Source organism: Zalophus californianus, chromosome 12 (assembly GCF_009762305.2).
Source record: "Zalophus californianus isolate mZalCal1 chromosome 12, mZalCal1.pri.v2, whole genome shotgun sequence".
Taxonomy (NCBI): domain Eukaryota; kingdom Metazoa; phylum Chordata; class Mammalia; order Carnivora; family Otariidae; genus Zalophus; species Zalophus californianus.
Window position 1 is genome coordinate 83,728,770 of NC_045606.1, and position 16,880 is coordinate 83,745,649.

The window sequence follows — 16,880 nt, forward strand, 5'->3', positions numbered from 1 at the left end:
TGTGTACATTTGTACACACCCCCAAATGCAGCAGAATTATGTATCAAAAGATTATTTTCTTCCAATAAGTGAAGGGCAAGGATTGAATCAGATTTTTATCTGGGGTATGTATCCATTTCGCCTGAGACAGCCTTCCTAATATACACCTGTGGACCCCATGTTGCAGAATTTGAGTTTGTGCTCCCTTACTTTCTGTGTATTAGTTTGAATGAGGATGTGCACAAGTCCACTTCTCCAGTGCCCCCAAGTGGTTATGTGTGCTTTGTATGAAGGTGTCTAGTGATGGGAGAACTCCGTTTTCTGACAACTCACTCTGTCTTCACACCCCTGTTAGAAAAAAATATTCTGTTAACCAGAATTCTGCCCTACCTACCCTAACTCCTTAACTATTTTTTTCTTATTGGGGCCACATACTATTTATGATTCGTCTTCCCCATGTTAGCCCTTTAATATTTGAGAGGTCATTTTCCTAAAGTCCTTTCTTCTCTAGGCTTAGACATATCCATGTTTTCCAACTGTTTCTTATACTATTGGGCTTTTCACAGTCCCAGTGCTTAAAAAAGTAAAGTGCCCAGCACTAAATACAGGTGTGGTCAGGCTGATGCAGAAGTCACCTTTCATTATCCACATTTGTATGTGTTGCATGTCATATGCTCATTTCCATACTAAGTTTAGTGTGAAATTTGTCCAATGAGAATTTATTATTTTTAGGCTGTTTGGAGTCCTTATGGACTTTGATTTTACCCTCCATGGGTGTATTTCACTATCTTCAGCATCTCTAGCTATCTACTTGACCAACAAATCTTTTTTGACTTTTCGGTCTCCAAAACTGTCCTTTTTCTGCTTTTTTCCCCACTTGTTTTTCTCAGTGGCAGATTCCAGTTTCTATTACTTTGATGGATATGTATAGCTAAACATGACCCTCAGACAATAGAAAAACATACATTGGCAAAGCCACTAAGGAGTTGTGTGCTTGAATCATGTTGAATATCAGGAACCTTTATGTTTCTTTTCCCTTTTTATATATATAATTATATATAATTTTTTTAAAGATTTTATTTATTTATTTGAGAGAGAGAGAAAGTGAGAGAGAGCATGAGAGGGGAGAGGGTCAGAGGGAGAAACAACCTCCCCACTGAGCAGGGAGCCCGATGCGGGACTCAATCACGGGACTCCAGGATCATGACCTGAGCCGAAGGCAGTCGCTTAACCAACTGAGCCACCCAGGCGCCCTAATTATATATAATTTTTATTATGCAAGGGTTTTTTTTTTGCTATTTTGGAGCCAATTCATATGTCTTTTCTGCTTTCTCTACGCTTTTCTGGATGTATTTGAAAAGACACGGCTCAGGGACTATGTCTCTCATGCCTAGCAGATAAAATGACCTTGGGGCCAGTCTGTATGGCAGAGGCCTTAACAGGAGACTAATTCTCAGGCCGCAGTTTCCCAACTGCACGATGGAAGACTTACATCAGGGAGTTTCCACTTGTGCTCCGTGGAGTCCTCAGGAACCTCAGAGGGCTTGCAGGAGATGAGGAGGATGAATGGTTATAGCTGTCTATGTTTCCCAGCTCCTTCAATAAGAGAAGTTCTACTTTTATCTCATGTTTTCAGGTTCCACATAGAATTCTGCTTAAAGATGGGACACCTAGGTGGTTCAGTCAGTTAAGCGTCTGCCTTCGGCTCAGGTCATGATCCCAGGGTCCTGGGATCGAGTCCCACATCAGGCTCCTTGCTCAGCGGGGAGTCTGCTTCTCCCTCTGCCTGCCACTCCCCCTGCTTGTGCTCTCTCTCTCTGACAAATAAATAAATTTTTTAAAAAATTTAAAAAAGCAGAAAGAATTCCCAAAGAACATCATGCAGCTTTGGCGGTCTGTATATGTGTCTCTGTGATTCCATGAGCTTGGAGGCCATTCTCAGATTTTTCATTTGGTAAAGGGGGAGAGAAGGGCTTATTACGGTATTTGTGTTTTCTTTCCTAGACCTGGAAATCACCACCACCACCCCCATTATAAAAGTAATTACGTACTTATTATTTTAAAGGGAGAAGAAAATTATATAAAAGAAATAGTCTTCATAATTCTGCACAGAAGAGTATCCTTAATAGTTTCAGTATGTCTTTGTAGAGATTATTTTGTTTGCTCATAACCATATCCATAATTTTTTTTCTGAATGAGACCACATTCATTCTAGCAGATTTTATAACCTGTTTTTTTTTTTTTTCAGTTTCCAACAGTGTACATTGTGGATGTTTTCTGTGTCAGTACACATCAGTCTACTTCATACTTTAATACTTCTGTAGTATTCCTCAGTACTAATGATTTATAATTATACTAAGTCAGAGTGAATATTCCTTATTGCATAACACATGGAATCTGTTTTAAAGTATAACCCTAGTTTTATTTACATACTGCTACTGGCATAGTCATTTATTTTTTATTTTTCATTTTTTAAAAAAGATTTAATTTATTTATTTGTCAGAGAAAGCGAGAGAGCACAAGCAAGGGGAGCGGCAGGCAGAGGGAGAGGGAGAAGCAGGCTACCTGCTGAGCAGGGAGCCCGATGCAGGCCTAGACCCCAGGCCTGCAGATCATGACCTGAGCAGAAGGCAGACTATGACTGAGTCACCCAGTCGTCCCTGGCACAGTCATTTTTAAAAAATAGTTTACCCTTTATTCCCCTCCTTTTGGGGTAGTGATATTTGTTGCTTTTTTCCCCCCCAGTTGCTTCTCTTTCCTCTGGTCTGATTACAGATCAAGACCTCAGAAATATTATTCCAATTAAGCTACAGATGCAGATAGCCCTTTTCTTTTAGGCAATCACTCTAATTTAATGTCCCCTTTAATAGTTACAAGTCTGTTCTTAAGAACAAAATCTTGGCAGCCAGAATTATACTTGACACTTTTATTCCAGTGTATTACTGCTGGTGAGAAACGCAGTTGACTTGTTTTGACCCAAGTGAGCTCAGTTCTAAGAGGCTAGGAAGGTGGGTGACAAGCAGCTTTTAGTGGTTTGACAGCCAGCTGCAGGATGTCTATTGTGGCCAGGACCAAGCGGCTGCTCATAAATGTATATGGTAAATTACATCGGATGGTCCCTTTTACCCTTCTGTTTTTTACCATTTTATTAAAGATCACATGGAATAACTGGTAGTGGAAAAAAAATTTTTTTTTGTTCTTACAGGATGACTATTCTTTTTAGTGCTCTATAATTCTTCAAATATTTATTCTAAACATGCAACATTTGATAGTCATGGAAAAATTTTGTTGTTTTTCGAACAGGAAATATAGTGTAAATGTTATTTAGGGAGCTTTTATTCCTTTAGAAACTTAGGGTAGCATTCCCCTACCCCCCTTAGTTTAGGGATATCTTGTACAGGTTAAACAAGTTCTAAAATGGAAATGTTATTCCTACTTTTAAGAAATCATTTTAATTTTATATTCAACCACTTTCTAAATTGCATTTATTTCAGTCTTGAAACATATATGCTTTTTTACTTTTCTCTAACTTCCTTTTCTTCTTTTTTTTTTATAAAGATTTTATTTATTTGTCAGAGAGAGAGAGGGAGAGAGCACAAGCAGGGAAAGCAGCAGGCAGAGAGAGAAGCAGGCTCCCCGCTCAGCAAGGAGCCCGATGTGGGGCTTGATCCCAGGACCCCGGGATCATGACCCGAGCCGAAGGCAGCCACTTAACCGACTAAGCCACCCAGGTGTCCCTCTAACTTCCTTTTCTAATCTAGGGTTCTAAGATGATTTTTTCCTTCTTATTACTGTTTGTAACTTTGATTAAATGCTATCCTAAATTTAATTTTGTAAGTAATTCAAGATACAGTTTATTTTAATGGATTACAGTGAATGTGGGGATTTTTATTTCTGAATGGGTACTATTAAAAATTTAGATGTCTGACGCTTTTTGAAGTGTTTATGGATAGAAACTGTTATTACCTATGTCATTTAGAAAGGTTTGTTTTATTTGTTATTTATATTACAAAATCTCTGGGTACTGTTTATCTTTGTCTTAAAAAACGTATTTCATGTATTCTTAGTCCAAGTCATTTAGTAAGTTCTATATATCTCAGTTTTCAGCACATGAATTTGAGTGATCATTGAACAGTTCTAGGGTAAAGTTGAGGTAAAGCACTGAATAAAACAGAAAACTCTTTGCCTTCATGAGCTTACTTTCTAGTGGGTTGAGAAAAAAAGAACTAATAAACAAATATTGCATCAGATGGTGATGAGTGCCACGGGGAAAATGATGTCAGCCTGAGATTGTCTCCATACTGCTCAGAAGATTAATCCTCAAAATGCCAAGGCTGCAAATAGAAATGTGGGTTATATATAATGGACTTTTTCTTGACTATTGATTATTGATTGATGGGCAGTTTGAGTGGATTCCCATATATATTGTCTGCTCCCGTTCATACCACTTTCAGTGTCACAGCTGTATTAATAATTCTTAGTGTGGTTCTATTTGTTGCTTAAAATAATACCTTCCATAGTGACTTACAGTTAAAAAATTTTTTTCACATTTCATTTTTTTAAGTGGCTATAGCATAATAGTTAAGGTTGAACCTAAAATTCATTTGACTGTGTTGGACCTACAAAAAGTGATTTCAGTTTGTTCTAACACTGTACTATACCTACTTTTATTTTTATTTATTTTTTAAAGATTTTATTTATTTATTTGACAGAGAGACTGCGCACACACAAGCAGGGGGAGCTGCAGGCAGAGGGAGAGGGAGAAGCAGGCTCCCCGCCGAGCAGGGAGCCGGATGTGGGGCTCGATCCCAAGACCCCGGAATCATGACCTGAGCCGAAGGCAGCTGCTTAACTGAGCGACCCAGGCGCCCGTGTACTACACCTACTTTTAAAAATAAAATATGAACAGGGTGCCTGGGTGGCTCAGTCGGTTAAGCGGCTGCCTTCGGCTCAGGTCATGATTCCGGGGTCTTGGGATCGAGCCCCACATCCGGCTCCCTGCTCGGCGGGGAGCCTGCTTCTCCCTCTCCCTCTGCCTGCAGCTCCCCCGGCTTGTGTGTGCGCAGTCTCTCTGTCAAATAAATAAATAAATATTTTTTAAAAAATAACATGTGAACATGTTTTGTAAACTATAAAGCAGTATGCATATTGTCAAGATTTAAATTTTGTTGCTCTTCCGCCATCGTCGCCGCCATCCTCGGCGCGACTCTCCTCGCTCGGATCTGCCTGGGAGAATCCACCGCCATCCGCCACCATGGTGAACTTCACAGTAGACCGGATCCGGGCCATCATGGACAAGAAGGCCAACATCCGAAACATGTCCATCATCGCCTACGTGGACCACGGCAAGTCCACGCTGACGGACTCGCTGGTGTGCAAGGCCGGCATCGTCGCCTCTGCCCGCGCTGGAGAGACCCGCTTCACTGACACCGGGAAGGACGAGCAGGAGCGTTGCATCACCATCAAGTCAACGGCTATCTCCCTCTTCTATGAGCTCTTGGAGAACGATTTGAACTTTATCAAGAAGAGCAAGGATGGCTCTGGCTTTCTAATCAATCTCATTGATTCCCCCGGACATGTGGAGTTCTCCTTGGAGGTGACTGCCGCCCTCCGTGTCACCGACAGTGCCTTGGTGGTGGTGGACTGTGTGTCTGGTGTGTGCGTGCAGACAGAGAGGGTGCTGCAGCAGGCCATTGCTGAGCGGATCAAGCCTGTGCTGATGATGAACAAGATGGACTGGGCTCTGCTGGAGCTGCAGCTGGAGCCTGAGGAGCTCTACCAGACTTTCCAGCGCATTGTGGAGAATGTCAATGTCATCATTTCCACTTATGGGGAGGGAGAGAGTGGACCCATGGGCAACATCATGATCGACCCTGTACTTGGGATTGTCGGCTTTGGGTCTGGACTCCATGGTTGGGCCTTTACCTTGAAGCAGTTTGCAGAGATGTATGTGGCCAAATTTGCTGCCAAGGGCGAGGGCCAGCTGGGGCCTGCTGAGCGGGCCAAGAAAGTGGAGGACATGATGAAGAAGCTGTGGGGTGACCGGTACTTCGATCCAGCCAACGGCAAATTCAGCAAGTCAGCCACCAGCCCTGATGGCAAGAAGCTACCACGGACATTCTGCCAGCTCATCTTGGACCCTATTTTCAAGGTGTTTGACGCTATCATGAATTTCAAGAAAGAGGAGACGGCAAAGCTTATTGAAAAGCTGGATATCAAGCTGGACAGCGAAGACAAAGACAAAGAAGGCAAACCACTTCTAAAGGCTGTGATGCGCCGCTGGCTACCAGCTGGGGACGCTTTGTTGCAGATGATCACCATCCATCTGCCTTCTCCCGTGATGGCCCAAAAATACCTCCGTGAGCTCTTGTATGAGGGGCCCCTGGACGACGAGGCAGCGATGGGCATTAAAAGCTGTGATCCCAAAGGCCCCCTCATGATGTACATTTCCAAAATGGTGCCAACCTCCGACAAAGGTTGGTTCTACGCTTTCGGTCGTGTGTTCTCTGGGCTGGTGTCCACTGGCTTGAAGGTCAGGATCATGGGCCCCAGCTACACCCCTGGGAAGAAGGAGGACCTCTACCTGAAACCCATCCATAGGACAATCCTGATGGGCTGTTACGTGGAGCCCATTGAAGATGTGCCTTGTGGAAACATTGTGGGTCTGGTGGGCGTGGACCAGTTCCTGGTGAAGACTGGCACCATCACTACCTTTGAGCATGCCCACAACATGCGGGTGATGAAGTTCAGCGTGAGCCCTGTTGTCCGGGTCGCTGTGGAGGCCAAGAATCCAGCTGACCTTCCCAAACTAGTGGAGGGTCTGAAACGGCTGGCCAAGTCGGACCCTATGGTGCAGTGCATCATTGAGGAGTCCGGGGAGCACATCATCGCAGGGGCTGGGGAGCTGCACCTGGAGATCTGTCTGAAGGACCTGGAGGAGGACCATGCGTGCATTCCCATCAAGAAATCTGATCCTGTAGTCTCCTATCGTGAGACTGTCAGTGAGGAGTCGAATGTGCTCTGCCTGTCCAAGTCCCCCAACAAGCACAACCGGCTGTACATGAAGGCTCGACCCTCCCCTGATGGCCTGGCTGAGGACATTGACAAGGGCGAGGTGTCCACCCACCAGGAGCTCAAGCAGCGGGCCCACTATCTGGCCGAGAAGTATGAGTGGGATGTGGCTGAGGCTCGCAAGATCTGGTGCTTTGGGCCCGACGGCACTGGCCCCAGCGTCCTCGCTGACATCACCAAGGGTGTGCAGTACCTCAACGAGATCAAAGATAGCGTGGTAGCTGGCTTCCAGTGGGCCACCAAAGAAGGGGCTCTGTGCGAAGAGAATACGTGTGGTGTGCGCTTTGATGTCCACGACGTGACCCTGCATGCGGATGCCATCCACCGTGGGGGGGGCCAGATCATCCCCACTGCCCGGCGCTGCCTCTATGCTAGTGTGCTGACTGCACAGCCCCGGCTTATGGAGCCCATCTACCTTGTGGAGATTCAGTGTCCAGAACAAGTGGTTGGTGGCATCTATGGTGTCCTGAACAGGAAGCGGGGTCATGTGTTTAAGGAGTCCCAGGTGGCCGGCACCCCCATGTTTGTCGTGATGGCCTATCTGCCCGTGAATGAGTCCTTTGGCTTCACCGCTGACCCGAGGTCCAACACTGGCGGCCAGGCCTTCCCCCAGTGCGTTTTTGACCACTGGCAGATTCTGCCCAGGGATCCCTTCGACAACACCAGCCGCCCCAGCTAGGTGGTGGCCGAAACACGTAAGCGCAAAGGCCTGAAGGAAGGCATCAAGGCCCTGGACAAATTATAGGCAGCCTCCCCTGCAGCCCATCTCCCCGGTGGGACTCAGTACAGCCCCTGTACCTGGCTGATGATCGACCACAGCAGCAAGCCCTCGCATTCTCCATAACACCTCAAGACTGTCCACGGGGACGCTCCACCTGACAGGTTCTGGGGCCCACTCAGTGCCATCACTCAACATGAACACTTGATGCCATTTCTTTCGATATTTATTTCAAGATTTCAGAGGCAACAGAAATGCCCTGGCAACAGGGACTTATTTGGCCAGTGGGGGTGGGGGAGATGGGATGGGACACTCAATACTTTTTTCCATTTCAGAAACTCAGATGTCCAAAAAAATATATAATGCATTAAGAGGTTTATTTGGATAAATGGCCCGTAGTGGATTTTCCCCCCAGGGGGAAGGAACGAGCGGGTAGACCTTTCTCTTTGGACAGAAGCTAGAAGGCAGGAAACTTTGTGCAGTGTCACCGTGAGCACCTCCAGCTGTATTAGTGCCATTGGGATAATAAATTTGATATGGTGGTGAAAAAAAAAAGATTTAAATTTTGTTTCTGCCACTCCCTGTTTGCTCTAGAACACTTACTTAACCTTATTGTGCCTCATTTCATCTTATATCAATGAGGATAATAATTAACAATACCTCATAGAATTGTGAGGGTTACATGAGATTATGTACAAGTCTTAGAAAAGCATCTAGCACATAGTTATAAGGGCTCAATAAATGTTAGCTATTACTACCCTATGAGGTGGGCATTATTCTCAGTTTTGCAGAAGCTCATAGAAATTTTAGGATTTTTTTCCCCAAGGTTGTGCAACTAGAAATCAAAATCAGGCTCTTCTTCTTCTTCTTTTTTTTTTTTTTTAAATCAGGCACTTCTGACACCAGGTTCTGGCTTCTTTCTGCTTACACTACAGCAGCTCTTAGTAAAAGAAAGAAAGAAAAAATATTTATATAGTAATTTATAAAGTACATTCTTGAATCTCTCCCAGTGGCTACTTTAACTTATTTGTGTAATTACCTGTTTTTATAGACGTTTGACATCCATAAAGAAAATTGACAGAAATCAGTAAACTGAGATATGATAGGTTATTGCAACCTAGTGTTTATATTGTTACCTTAGGAAAGATAATAGTGGCACTTTTATATTTTATTTGTTGAGAAATTAATGAACCCTGATAATAAATGTTGATCTCAACCTTCCTAAGAATATAGTGTAGTTCTTAATTCTTCAAAAAAAGAGCAAAAATAAATGTTAAAAAGCAATTAAAAATAGTTTTTAAAAAGCAGTTCGAAAGCATCTAAAAGCAGTTAAAAAAAAACCAACACACGTAAGCCACCAATTCAGTACATCCTACCCAGCATTTCCACATGAATATCTAATAGGCATCTCAGTTGTTCTTCTGACATTCATTCCCATTTCACTAAATGGCTATTGTGTTCTAACAGTTGCTCAAACCAAAAACCTTGGAGTCAATCTTGACTCCTCTCTTTCACTCTACCCTGCATCCAAGTCATCTGAAAATCCAGCAACTCTCTCCTCAACACCTGCACCTCCACGTCTGTCTGCTGCTCTGGTCCAAGCCATGCTTATCTTTCACTAGCCTTATAATTGGTCTTCTGCTTCAACCCTTTTCCCTCCCTTCAGTCTGCTCACACATAGCAGGCCAAGTGAGGCTTTAAAAACATAAATCCAAAAATCAGACTGCATCTCTGCCCATCTCATTCAGAGTAAAATCCAAGGATCTTAGGTAGCCCTCAAGGCCCCCCAAGTCTGACCCTGGCTAACCTCTCTGGCCTCCTCTGCCTCTTCTCCCTTAACTTAGGGTGCTTCAGGCATACGGGCTATTTTGCTACTCCACCATCACTCCAGGCTTGGTCCTGCCTCAGCATTATTTGCATTAGCTGTTCTTAACTGCCTGGGATACTCTTCCTTCAAGTATTTCATGCTCGCTCTCTCATTTCCTGCAGATCTGAGTTCAGATATCTGGTCAGAAAAGCAGTCTTTGACCAGTACCCTGCCCCCGCCTCCCTTCTTTCTGAAATATTTCATTTACACACACACACGTATATTTATATATATATTCATATATACATTCATACACATATGTATATATATGTGTGTGTATATATATATTTGGTTTTTGTTTATTGTTTATCTCCTTCCAGTAGCATGTCAAATCCAAGAAGGCAGGGATCTGTTTTGCTGTCTCCTGTGTCTGCATCAGTGCTTGACATAGTCGGTGATAATCACATATGTGTTGGATGAATGAATGTATTGAATCTCTTGGCAAGTCCTTATCTCAACTGTCCTTTCACGGCACTGGGTATTGGCTTCTCTCTTCATTTGGCTACCCTGACACTGCTGTCTTCTCATTCTCGTTTCTTCTTCTAACCCTTGCATTCTCCTTCATATGTTACTGTTTTTTCCTCTTTAATATACCCTTTGAATATTCCCCAAGTTTGCTTCTTTTATTGTCCAGCTTTACATATTTACAACTATTATATACATTTCCTGGTCAGTTCGATTCATGCTGTCTGCTTTCATTACCATCTCCTTGTTGGTGCGTGCCACACTTAAACCTGCACCTCCACTCCAGCTCTGGGTCTCTGTTCCGCTAGCTCATGTGAATATTGTCATGAACTGCCTTCCTGTGCAGTTCTGCTCTTTTCCTGTTCCTTGCCTTGGTTAATGAGCCACTGCCTAACCAGCCAGAGGAGTGGTCGTCATCCTGGACTTACTTTGCCCTCACTGTTCACATCCAGTTGTTCACTAAATCCTTTCCATTTTTACCACCTAAGTATTTCACACACACTTTTCCTCCCCATTGTCGTAGCTCAGGCGTCCATGAGTGCTCCTGCCTGGACCATCAAATTAGTTACCTGACTGGCTGCACTGCCTCTAGCCTCATCCCACTCAAGCCATTCTTTAGCCATCCAGTGTTACTTGTTTTATTTAGTGAGACGGTGAATACACCATCCACAAGTTGTGCACAATTTATGGAAAATACAGTAGATACTGAGGTTTTGGTTATTAGATCTTGACCATTCTGCATATACTTATTTCCAGTGATTGGTTTGGTTCCCATTTTTACATGTTTTTTATTTTCATGTTTCCATAATAATCTAATATAATCTCATAAATAATAGGGACTTTCATAGCGTTTAAAATTCAGTTTTAAAATAATTTTTATAAAATGGTATAATGATTACAAACATAAAAATCGTGTGCACAAGTCTCCATTTTCCTCAAAACAATTGTTTTTTAACAGTTTTGTTCTCTTTCCATCTACTGAAAGTGAGAGTGGGTAATTAGCTAAATCATTTCATCTGGGTGAAGAAGAAGATGAAATCAGTTGCCCACCCTGGTCCTCACAGAAGACCGTTGCTTCAAAAGACATGGCTTGGAAACTTCATGAATTGCATTTATTCCTGTGGCTGGGAAGCATGCTGTCAGGCCTCTGAGATTGTGGGAACCAGTCCTCAAAGTAGCTATATCCTTTCAGGCAGAGATGGTGGGGGCTTCAGGAGGCCTGGTAGGAAGCCTGGGGTGGGTGACTGCAGGTACAGGTTTTTGAAAAAGTACTTCAATATGCATATTTATAGTGCAAATTTGTTACAATACAAATTCACTGCACCCTGAGTAAACCCCAAATTTTGGCTTGGAGATGCGGACGTGATAGTTTGGGATAACGGTTAAGGAGCCCAAGCCAATAGTGGTTAGATTGTACTCCAGGCAAAGGGTAGGTCTCTGATGGAACGAATGGAGCACTTGATTGGAAGCCAGGAGCTGTGGGTTTGAATTTTGGCTTTGCTGCTAACTAGAGATGTGACTTTGAGTAACTCACTTAACCTTTCTGGGTTTCAGCTAAATCTGTAAAACGAGAAAATCAGACTAGATGGTCTCCAAGGTCTTCAGTGTTTTTTAGTTTGCATCTGGTTGAAGGAAAGCTCTGTGGATAGTTGAGCCTGACTAGTTATCAAGATAGAAGGATATAGTTGGGGGCACCTGGGTGGCTCAGTTGGTTAAGCGTCTACCTTAGGCTCAGGTCATGATCTCAGGGTCCTGGGATCAAGCCCGGCTTTGGGCTCCCTGCTGAGCAGGGAGCCTACTTCTGCCTCTGTCTGCTGCTCCCCCTGCTTGTGCGCTCTCTCATTCTCCATCAAATAAATAAAATCTTAAAAAAGAAAAAACGGATATAGTTAATGGGAGTCAGAGTGAATAGTTACAGATTTTTTTAGCCAACCTTCACCTTCATCTGGGTATTATTTGCACTTCCTAAAAAAATCAAATAGCAGGAAAAAGCTCATGATGAAAAAAACACGGTTCCTGCCTCATCTCTTTTCTTCCATCCCCAGCCTTACTGTCCAAAGACAATGTTTAAAAACCATTTCACTCTTTTTGTTTGTAGCTTCTCCCGAGGTCACTTTCATAAGACTTATTAATATGTATAAACTTCTGTTCCTTATACACCAACTTTAGAAAATATCTTGTAGATTTTTTATGTGAAAAATAAGAATCAACTCACTTTTTCTGCCTCTTCCTCTGTCTCCCATTAGTTGATATTTATATTATTTATAGACTTATTATCTTTATAATTTTAAGTGGTAAACTTTTATTTTTTTGATCCATCAACTTTCAATAAGGTCTTAATCTGCCATTTTGTAAAATGGTATAAGTATCCCTGCACTTACTTCCCTCTTCCCATATTCTACCTTTTGGGAGCTATACTTCCCTTTTTCATTGTCAAGGTGAAAATTTTCTTTCTGTCCTCCATCCACTGCTAAATGTTATGTGCTTACTTTTATGTTTAGATTGCTGTTTTTACTGCATTACTTTTCCATGCCTGCTCTAATAGCAAGTCCAGAATCATAACTATGTGATTAAACAATTAACAGATTTATATCCATTAGAAACTAAGGAAATAATCAGGTATATGTGAAAGACTTTCCCTTAGTCAATCATTCGTTTACTCATTTATTCAACAGATATTTATTGAATATCAGAATTGTCATCACAGTCCTACTTATAATAGTGAAAATTTGGAAATCAATCTAAATGATTGACTTTAGGGAATTAATGAAATAACTACTGCACACATTTATAAGGGATGCTCTGCAAACGTTAGAAAATGATGTGCAGATGTTAATAACATAAACAGTTTTATTCTATATTAAATTTTAAAGTATTTATAAAATAGTACGTACCTTGGGGCTCCTGGCTGGCTCAATTGGTAGGACATGCGACTCTTGATCTCAGAATTGCGAGTTTGAGTCCCGTGTTGGGTGTAGAGATTACTTAAAAATAAAACCTTTAAAAAAAATAGTATGTACATGATAGCCTCACTTTTGTTTTTAAAGCGAACAAAATAAAACCGACCATAGAAGAAACTTGGCAGAAGAGGGATGCTAGAAACATACATACCCAATTGTTAACTTGGTAGTGTGGCCGTCTCAGGTTGTAGTGACTTCTGTTTCTTTTTTGTTTTTCTCACCTGTATTTTCTCATTTACCCAAAAAAGAACTTGTTCCTTCTCTAATAATACATTTTTAACTAAAAAAATAAAAAATTACCAATCATAGTTTTTCTTGGAACACTAATACTAAAATAATCTGGGAGTATCTGGTAAGAATTCAGTAAATACCTGTAAAATGAACGACAGAATGATTGAATTGCAGATTCCTAGATCTGTAGTATTGACACTTATATCTTCATAATTTTATCCAGAGGCAAGTGCTAGTTCAGTTATCTCAGAAGAAAAATGATGCATTGAACTGTCCACCAGAATCTAAGAAACAGCTTTAACTAACTGAATGTTGGCTGTGTAATGACAGATCCAGCAGGATTGAGGCCCACCACAGAAACAGCCAGGCAACAATGCTATATTTGACAGTAAGCAGGATCTGAAATAAGAGTGTCCTTTGTGCTTGTCTGAGACAGAGGGGTGGGTCTTACAGCAATTTAAGTTATTTCCTCTTAATGTAAATTGAGGCAGCCTCTGATCCTGCTGTCACATGACAAGTACTTATTTGATTTTTGGTAATTTGGGGAGCAGCTGTGGACAAATGATTTTTCTGCAAAAAAAAGCCAGCTGTGTTCTGACCCATTAGCAAATACCTGGGCATACTAACCTCCCTATCTACCATGTTCTAACCCAGGGATAGCTTCAGTAACTCACCTGCTTTTTATTGATATTTGTGGCTGTTAATAAGCATCTGAATATTTGCAAATGCATTTTCTAATCCTTTTTATCATTGTCATCAACCCTCCATTCAGGGCACTGTGATAAACACAGGGTGGAAAGCTGTAAGGTGTTTTACAATGTGGATAGACTACTTTTCCTCTGACAGGTGGGTCAGCAGTAGCTTTATTGTTAGCAAATTAAATTGCAGTGTAAAGCAAGAATCTGGAGTGAAGGAGTGGTGGAGTGGTGTTCCTTTGGTCCGCAGACTTTTCCTGAGTCTACTGTCTGGATGTTCCCTGATGCCCTCCCCCCCTCATTACGCCATGTGACTTCACAAGCTGTTGCCTCTGCCTGCAGTGCCCTTCTTTCATTCTGGCAACTGACGAACTCTTGGCTGAAGACTCATCTCCTTCATGATATCCACTTGATGCCCTTGCCGCCTTGTCTTCTCTGTGCTTCCCTAACCCACTGGTGACTTTCACTGAAATGTGATTTTTGCTTTTTTAAATGGCACATGGCTTCCTGCTTAACTTTATTAATTTGTACTTATATTTTTAAGCTTATAACCCAGGGGATTAAAGAAACCTAATAGGGGAATTGGGCAGGTAGGGTCTTCTATAATGAGTAAAAGAAAGCTTTACTTTGGATTGTGAACATCTGTAGGGCAGCTGAGAGACCTTTGCAATGTTGATTTTTTCACGAGGGACAGATTGGTCTGAATTACTGTATAAGCCTATTGTATTAGAACTTTCTTTAACAATGATGTATAATGCCTGTGATTAGAAGCAAGTCATTTTGAAACTTAAAAATAGAAATGTAGAGGGGTGCCTGGATGGTTCAGTCGGTTAAATGTCACTCTTGATTTCAGCTTGGGTCATGATTTCAGGGTCGTGAGATAGAGCCCTGTGTCGGGGCTCCTTGCTCAGCCGGGAGTGTGCTTGAGATTCTCTCTCCCTCTGCCCCTCCCCCTGCTTGTGTGCGTGCTCTCTAAATAAATAAATAATCTGGGGAAAAAAATGTAGAGCTGCACAATTCAGTGTGGTAGCCACAGCCACATATGGTTAAGTTAAAATCATTTAAAACTAAATAAAATTTAAATTTTAATGCCTTAGAACATTTTCATGTGGTCGATAGCCACATGTGGTTAGCACCTAGTGTTTTGGACAGTGCAAATTTAGAACATTTCCATTGCAGACATTTCTACTGGACAGTGCTCATCTAGAACCTATAGAAGAATTCATGTATTTTAAAGCATCTGGTGAAGTAGATTCACCTAATTCTTTTCTGCGGAAGGATATTGCAGTTGAAGAATTTTAAGCAACCTGAAATTCCCTGTGCTTTCTTGACATTTTTCTTTGGTTGTGGCACCCTCTAGTGTTTCAGTTTTGGTCTAGCTATATTATCATGAAATAACCTATTTGTGATTTGAGTCCAAGAACATTGAAATATTTTGGAAAATTTTGTGTTTATATGCATTTTTCTAGGGAAGAGGTCTGTAGTTTTCACACATCCTCAAAAGGATCCATAATCCAAAAAAGATCAAGAACTACTCTCGGATAGAGGTCCTTCCTTAAATGGCCAAACTTTGTTTTTTTTTTTTGCAGATTTTATTTTTAAGTGATCTCTACACCCAGTGTGGGGCTCAAACCCACAACCCCAAGATCAGGAGTGTTCTGCCAATTGAGTCAGCCAGGTACACTTGGCCAAAACCTTTTAGTTTGTGATCTATAAGCAGTTTTTCTCCCAATATAAAAATAAGTCACGGGGACCACTGGGTGGCTCAGTAGGTTAACCATCTGACTCTTATCTCTGCTCAGATCTTGATTTCAAGGTCATGACTTGAAGCCCCGTGTTGGGCTCCATGCTGTGTGTGGAGCCTGCCTAAACAAACAAAATTCAACAAAAAATAATAAAATAAATCCTGTAACTTTCCTTTTGACATTTCTATGCTTTGCTTATATTTCTGTGTGGAATTAATAATGATAATAATAGGTAACAATTATGTAGTACTTATTATATTCCATGTCCCATTTTAAGCTCTTGTACATATTTACTCATTTGGTCCTCAGTAATTTTATTAACTAGGTTCTATTATTTTCCCCATTTGAGAGATGATGAAACTAAGGCATAGAAGTCAAGTGAAACTTCTCTAAGGTGCTAGTGAATGGCAGGGCAAAGACATGAATCCAATAATACTTAAGCTTCAGACTCTGCGCTCTTAACCACCTTGCTTGTAGAAGTGAGGTAAAGCCTTAAAGCAAGTATGAGGTGGAATGGAGAAGAGACTTTGCATACCTTTGTGCACTTTGTGTCCAGTTATATAATAAGAAAAAATAGGGGCGCCTGGCTGGCTCAGTCAGTAGAGCCTGTGACTCTTGATCTCAGGGTCATGAGTTTAAGACCCATGTTGGGCATGGAGCCTACTTTTTTAAAGAAAAAATAATAACTCTAAATTGCTACAAGCCACACTGGAAATTATACTTAGTACCCACTGTTGATTTTCAGTAGATATACATAGACCTATGTAGTCTGTCAAGAACTTAGAGTGGTAGATGAGGGTCAAAACTGCCATTGCTACCGTATTTTCTTTGATTGGTCCAAACACCTGAACTAGTCTATTAATTGAATAATATGACAAATCTTTTTGTGACTGTCACTATTAATCCCATAAAAAGACATTTATTGTATTACTGTGATGTTGATTCTAAGGTTTCTGGAATGTTAGACTTATTAAGTATCTTAAAGGATAAGTAAGGGGCACCTGGGTGGCTCAGTTGGTTGATCGACTGCTTTCGGCTCAGGTCATGATCCTGGAGTCCCGGGATCGAGTCCCGCTGTCGGACTCCCTGCTCAGCGGGGAGTCTGCTTCTCCCTCTGACCCTCTTCCCTCTCATGCTCTCTGTCTCTCA

The 16,880-nt window shown here is 41.8% G+C and overlaps 2 protein-coding genes across 6 annotated transcripts in view; both read left to right on the forward strand.

Annotated features, from left to right (window-relative positions):
* NRF1 (nuclear respiratory factor 1) overlaps window positions 1-16,880 on the forward strand; it is a 147,920-nt gene that overhangs the window by 25,552 nt on the left and 105,488 nt on the right. The gene's annotated exons all lie outside the window — the stretch shown is intronic.
* LOC113910914 (elongation factor 2-like) lies at window positions 5,152-8,313 on the forward strand. Its single transcript, XM_035723180.1, has one exon. It carries the CDS (start codon window positions 5,234-5,236, stop codon window positions 7,727-7,729), a length of 2,496 nt encoding a protein of 831 aa, XP_035579073.1. The 5' UTR covers window positions 5,152-5,233; the 3' UTR covers window positions 7,730-8,313.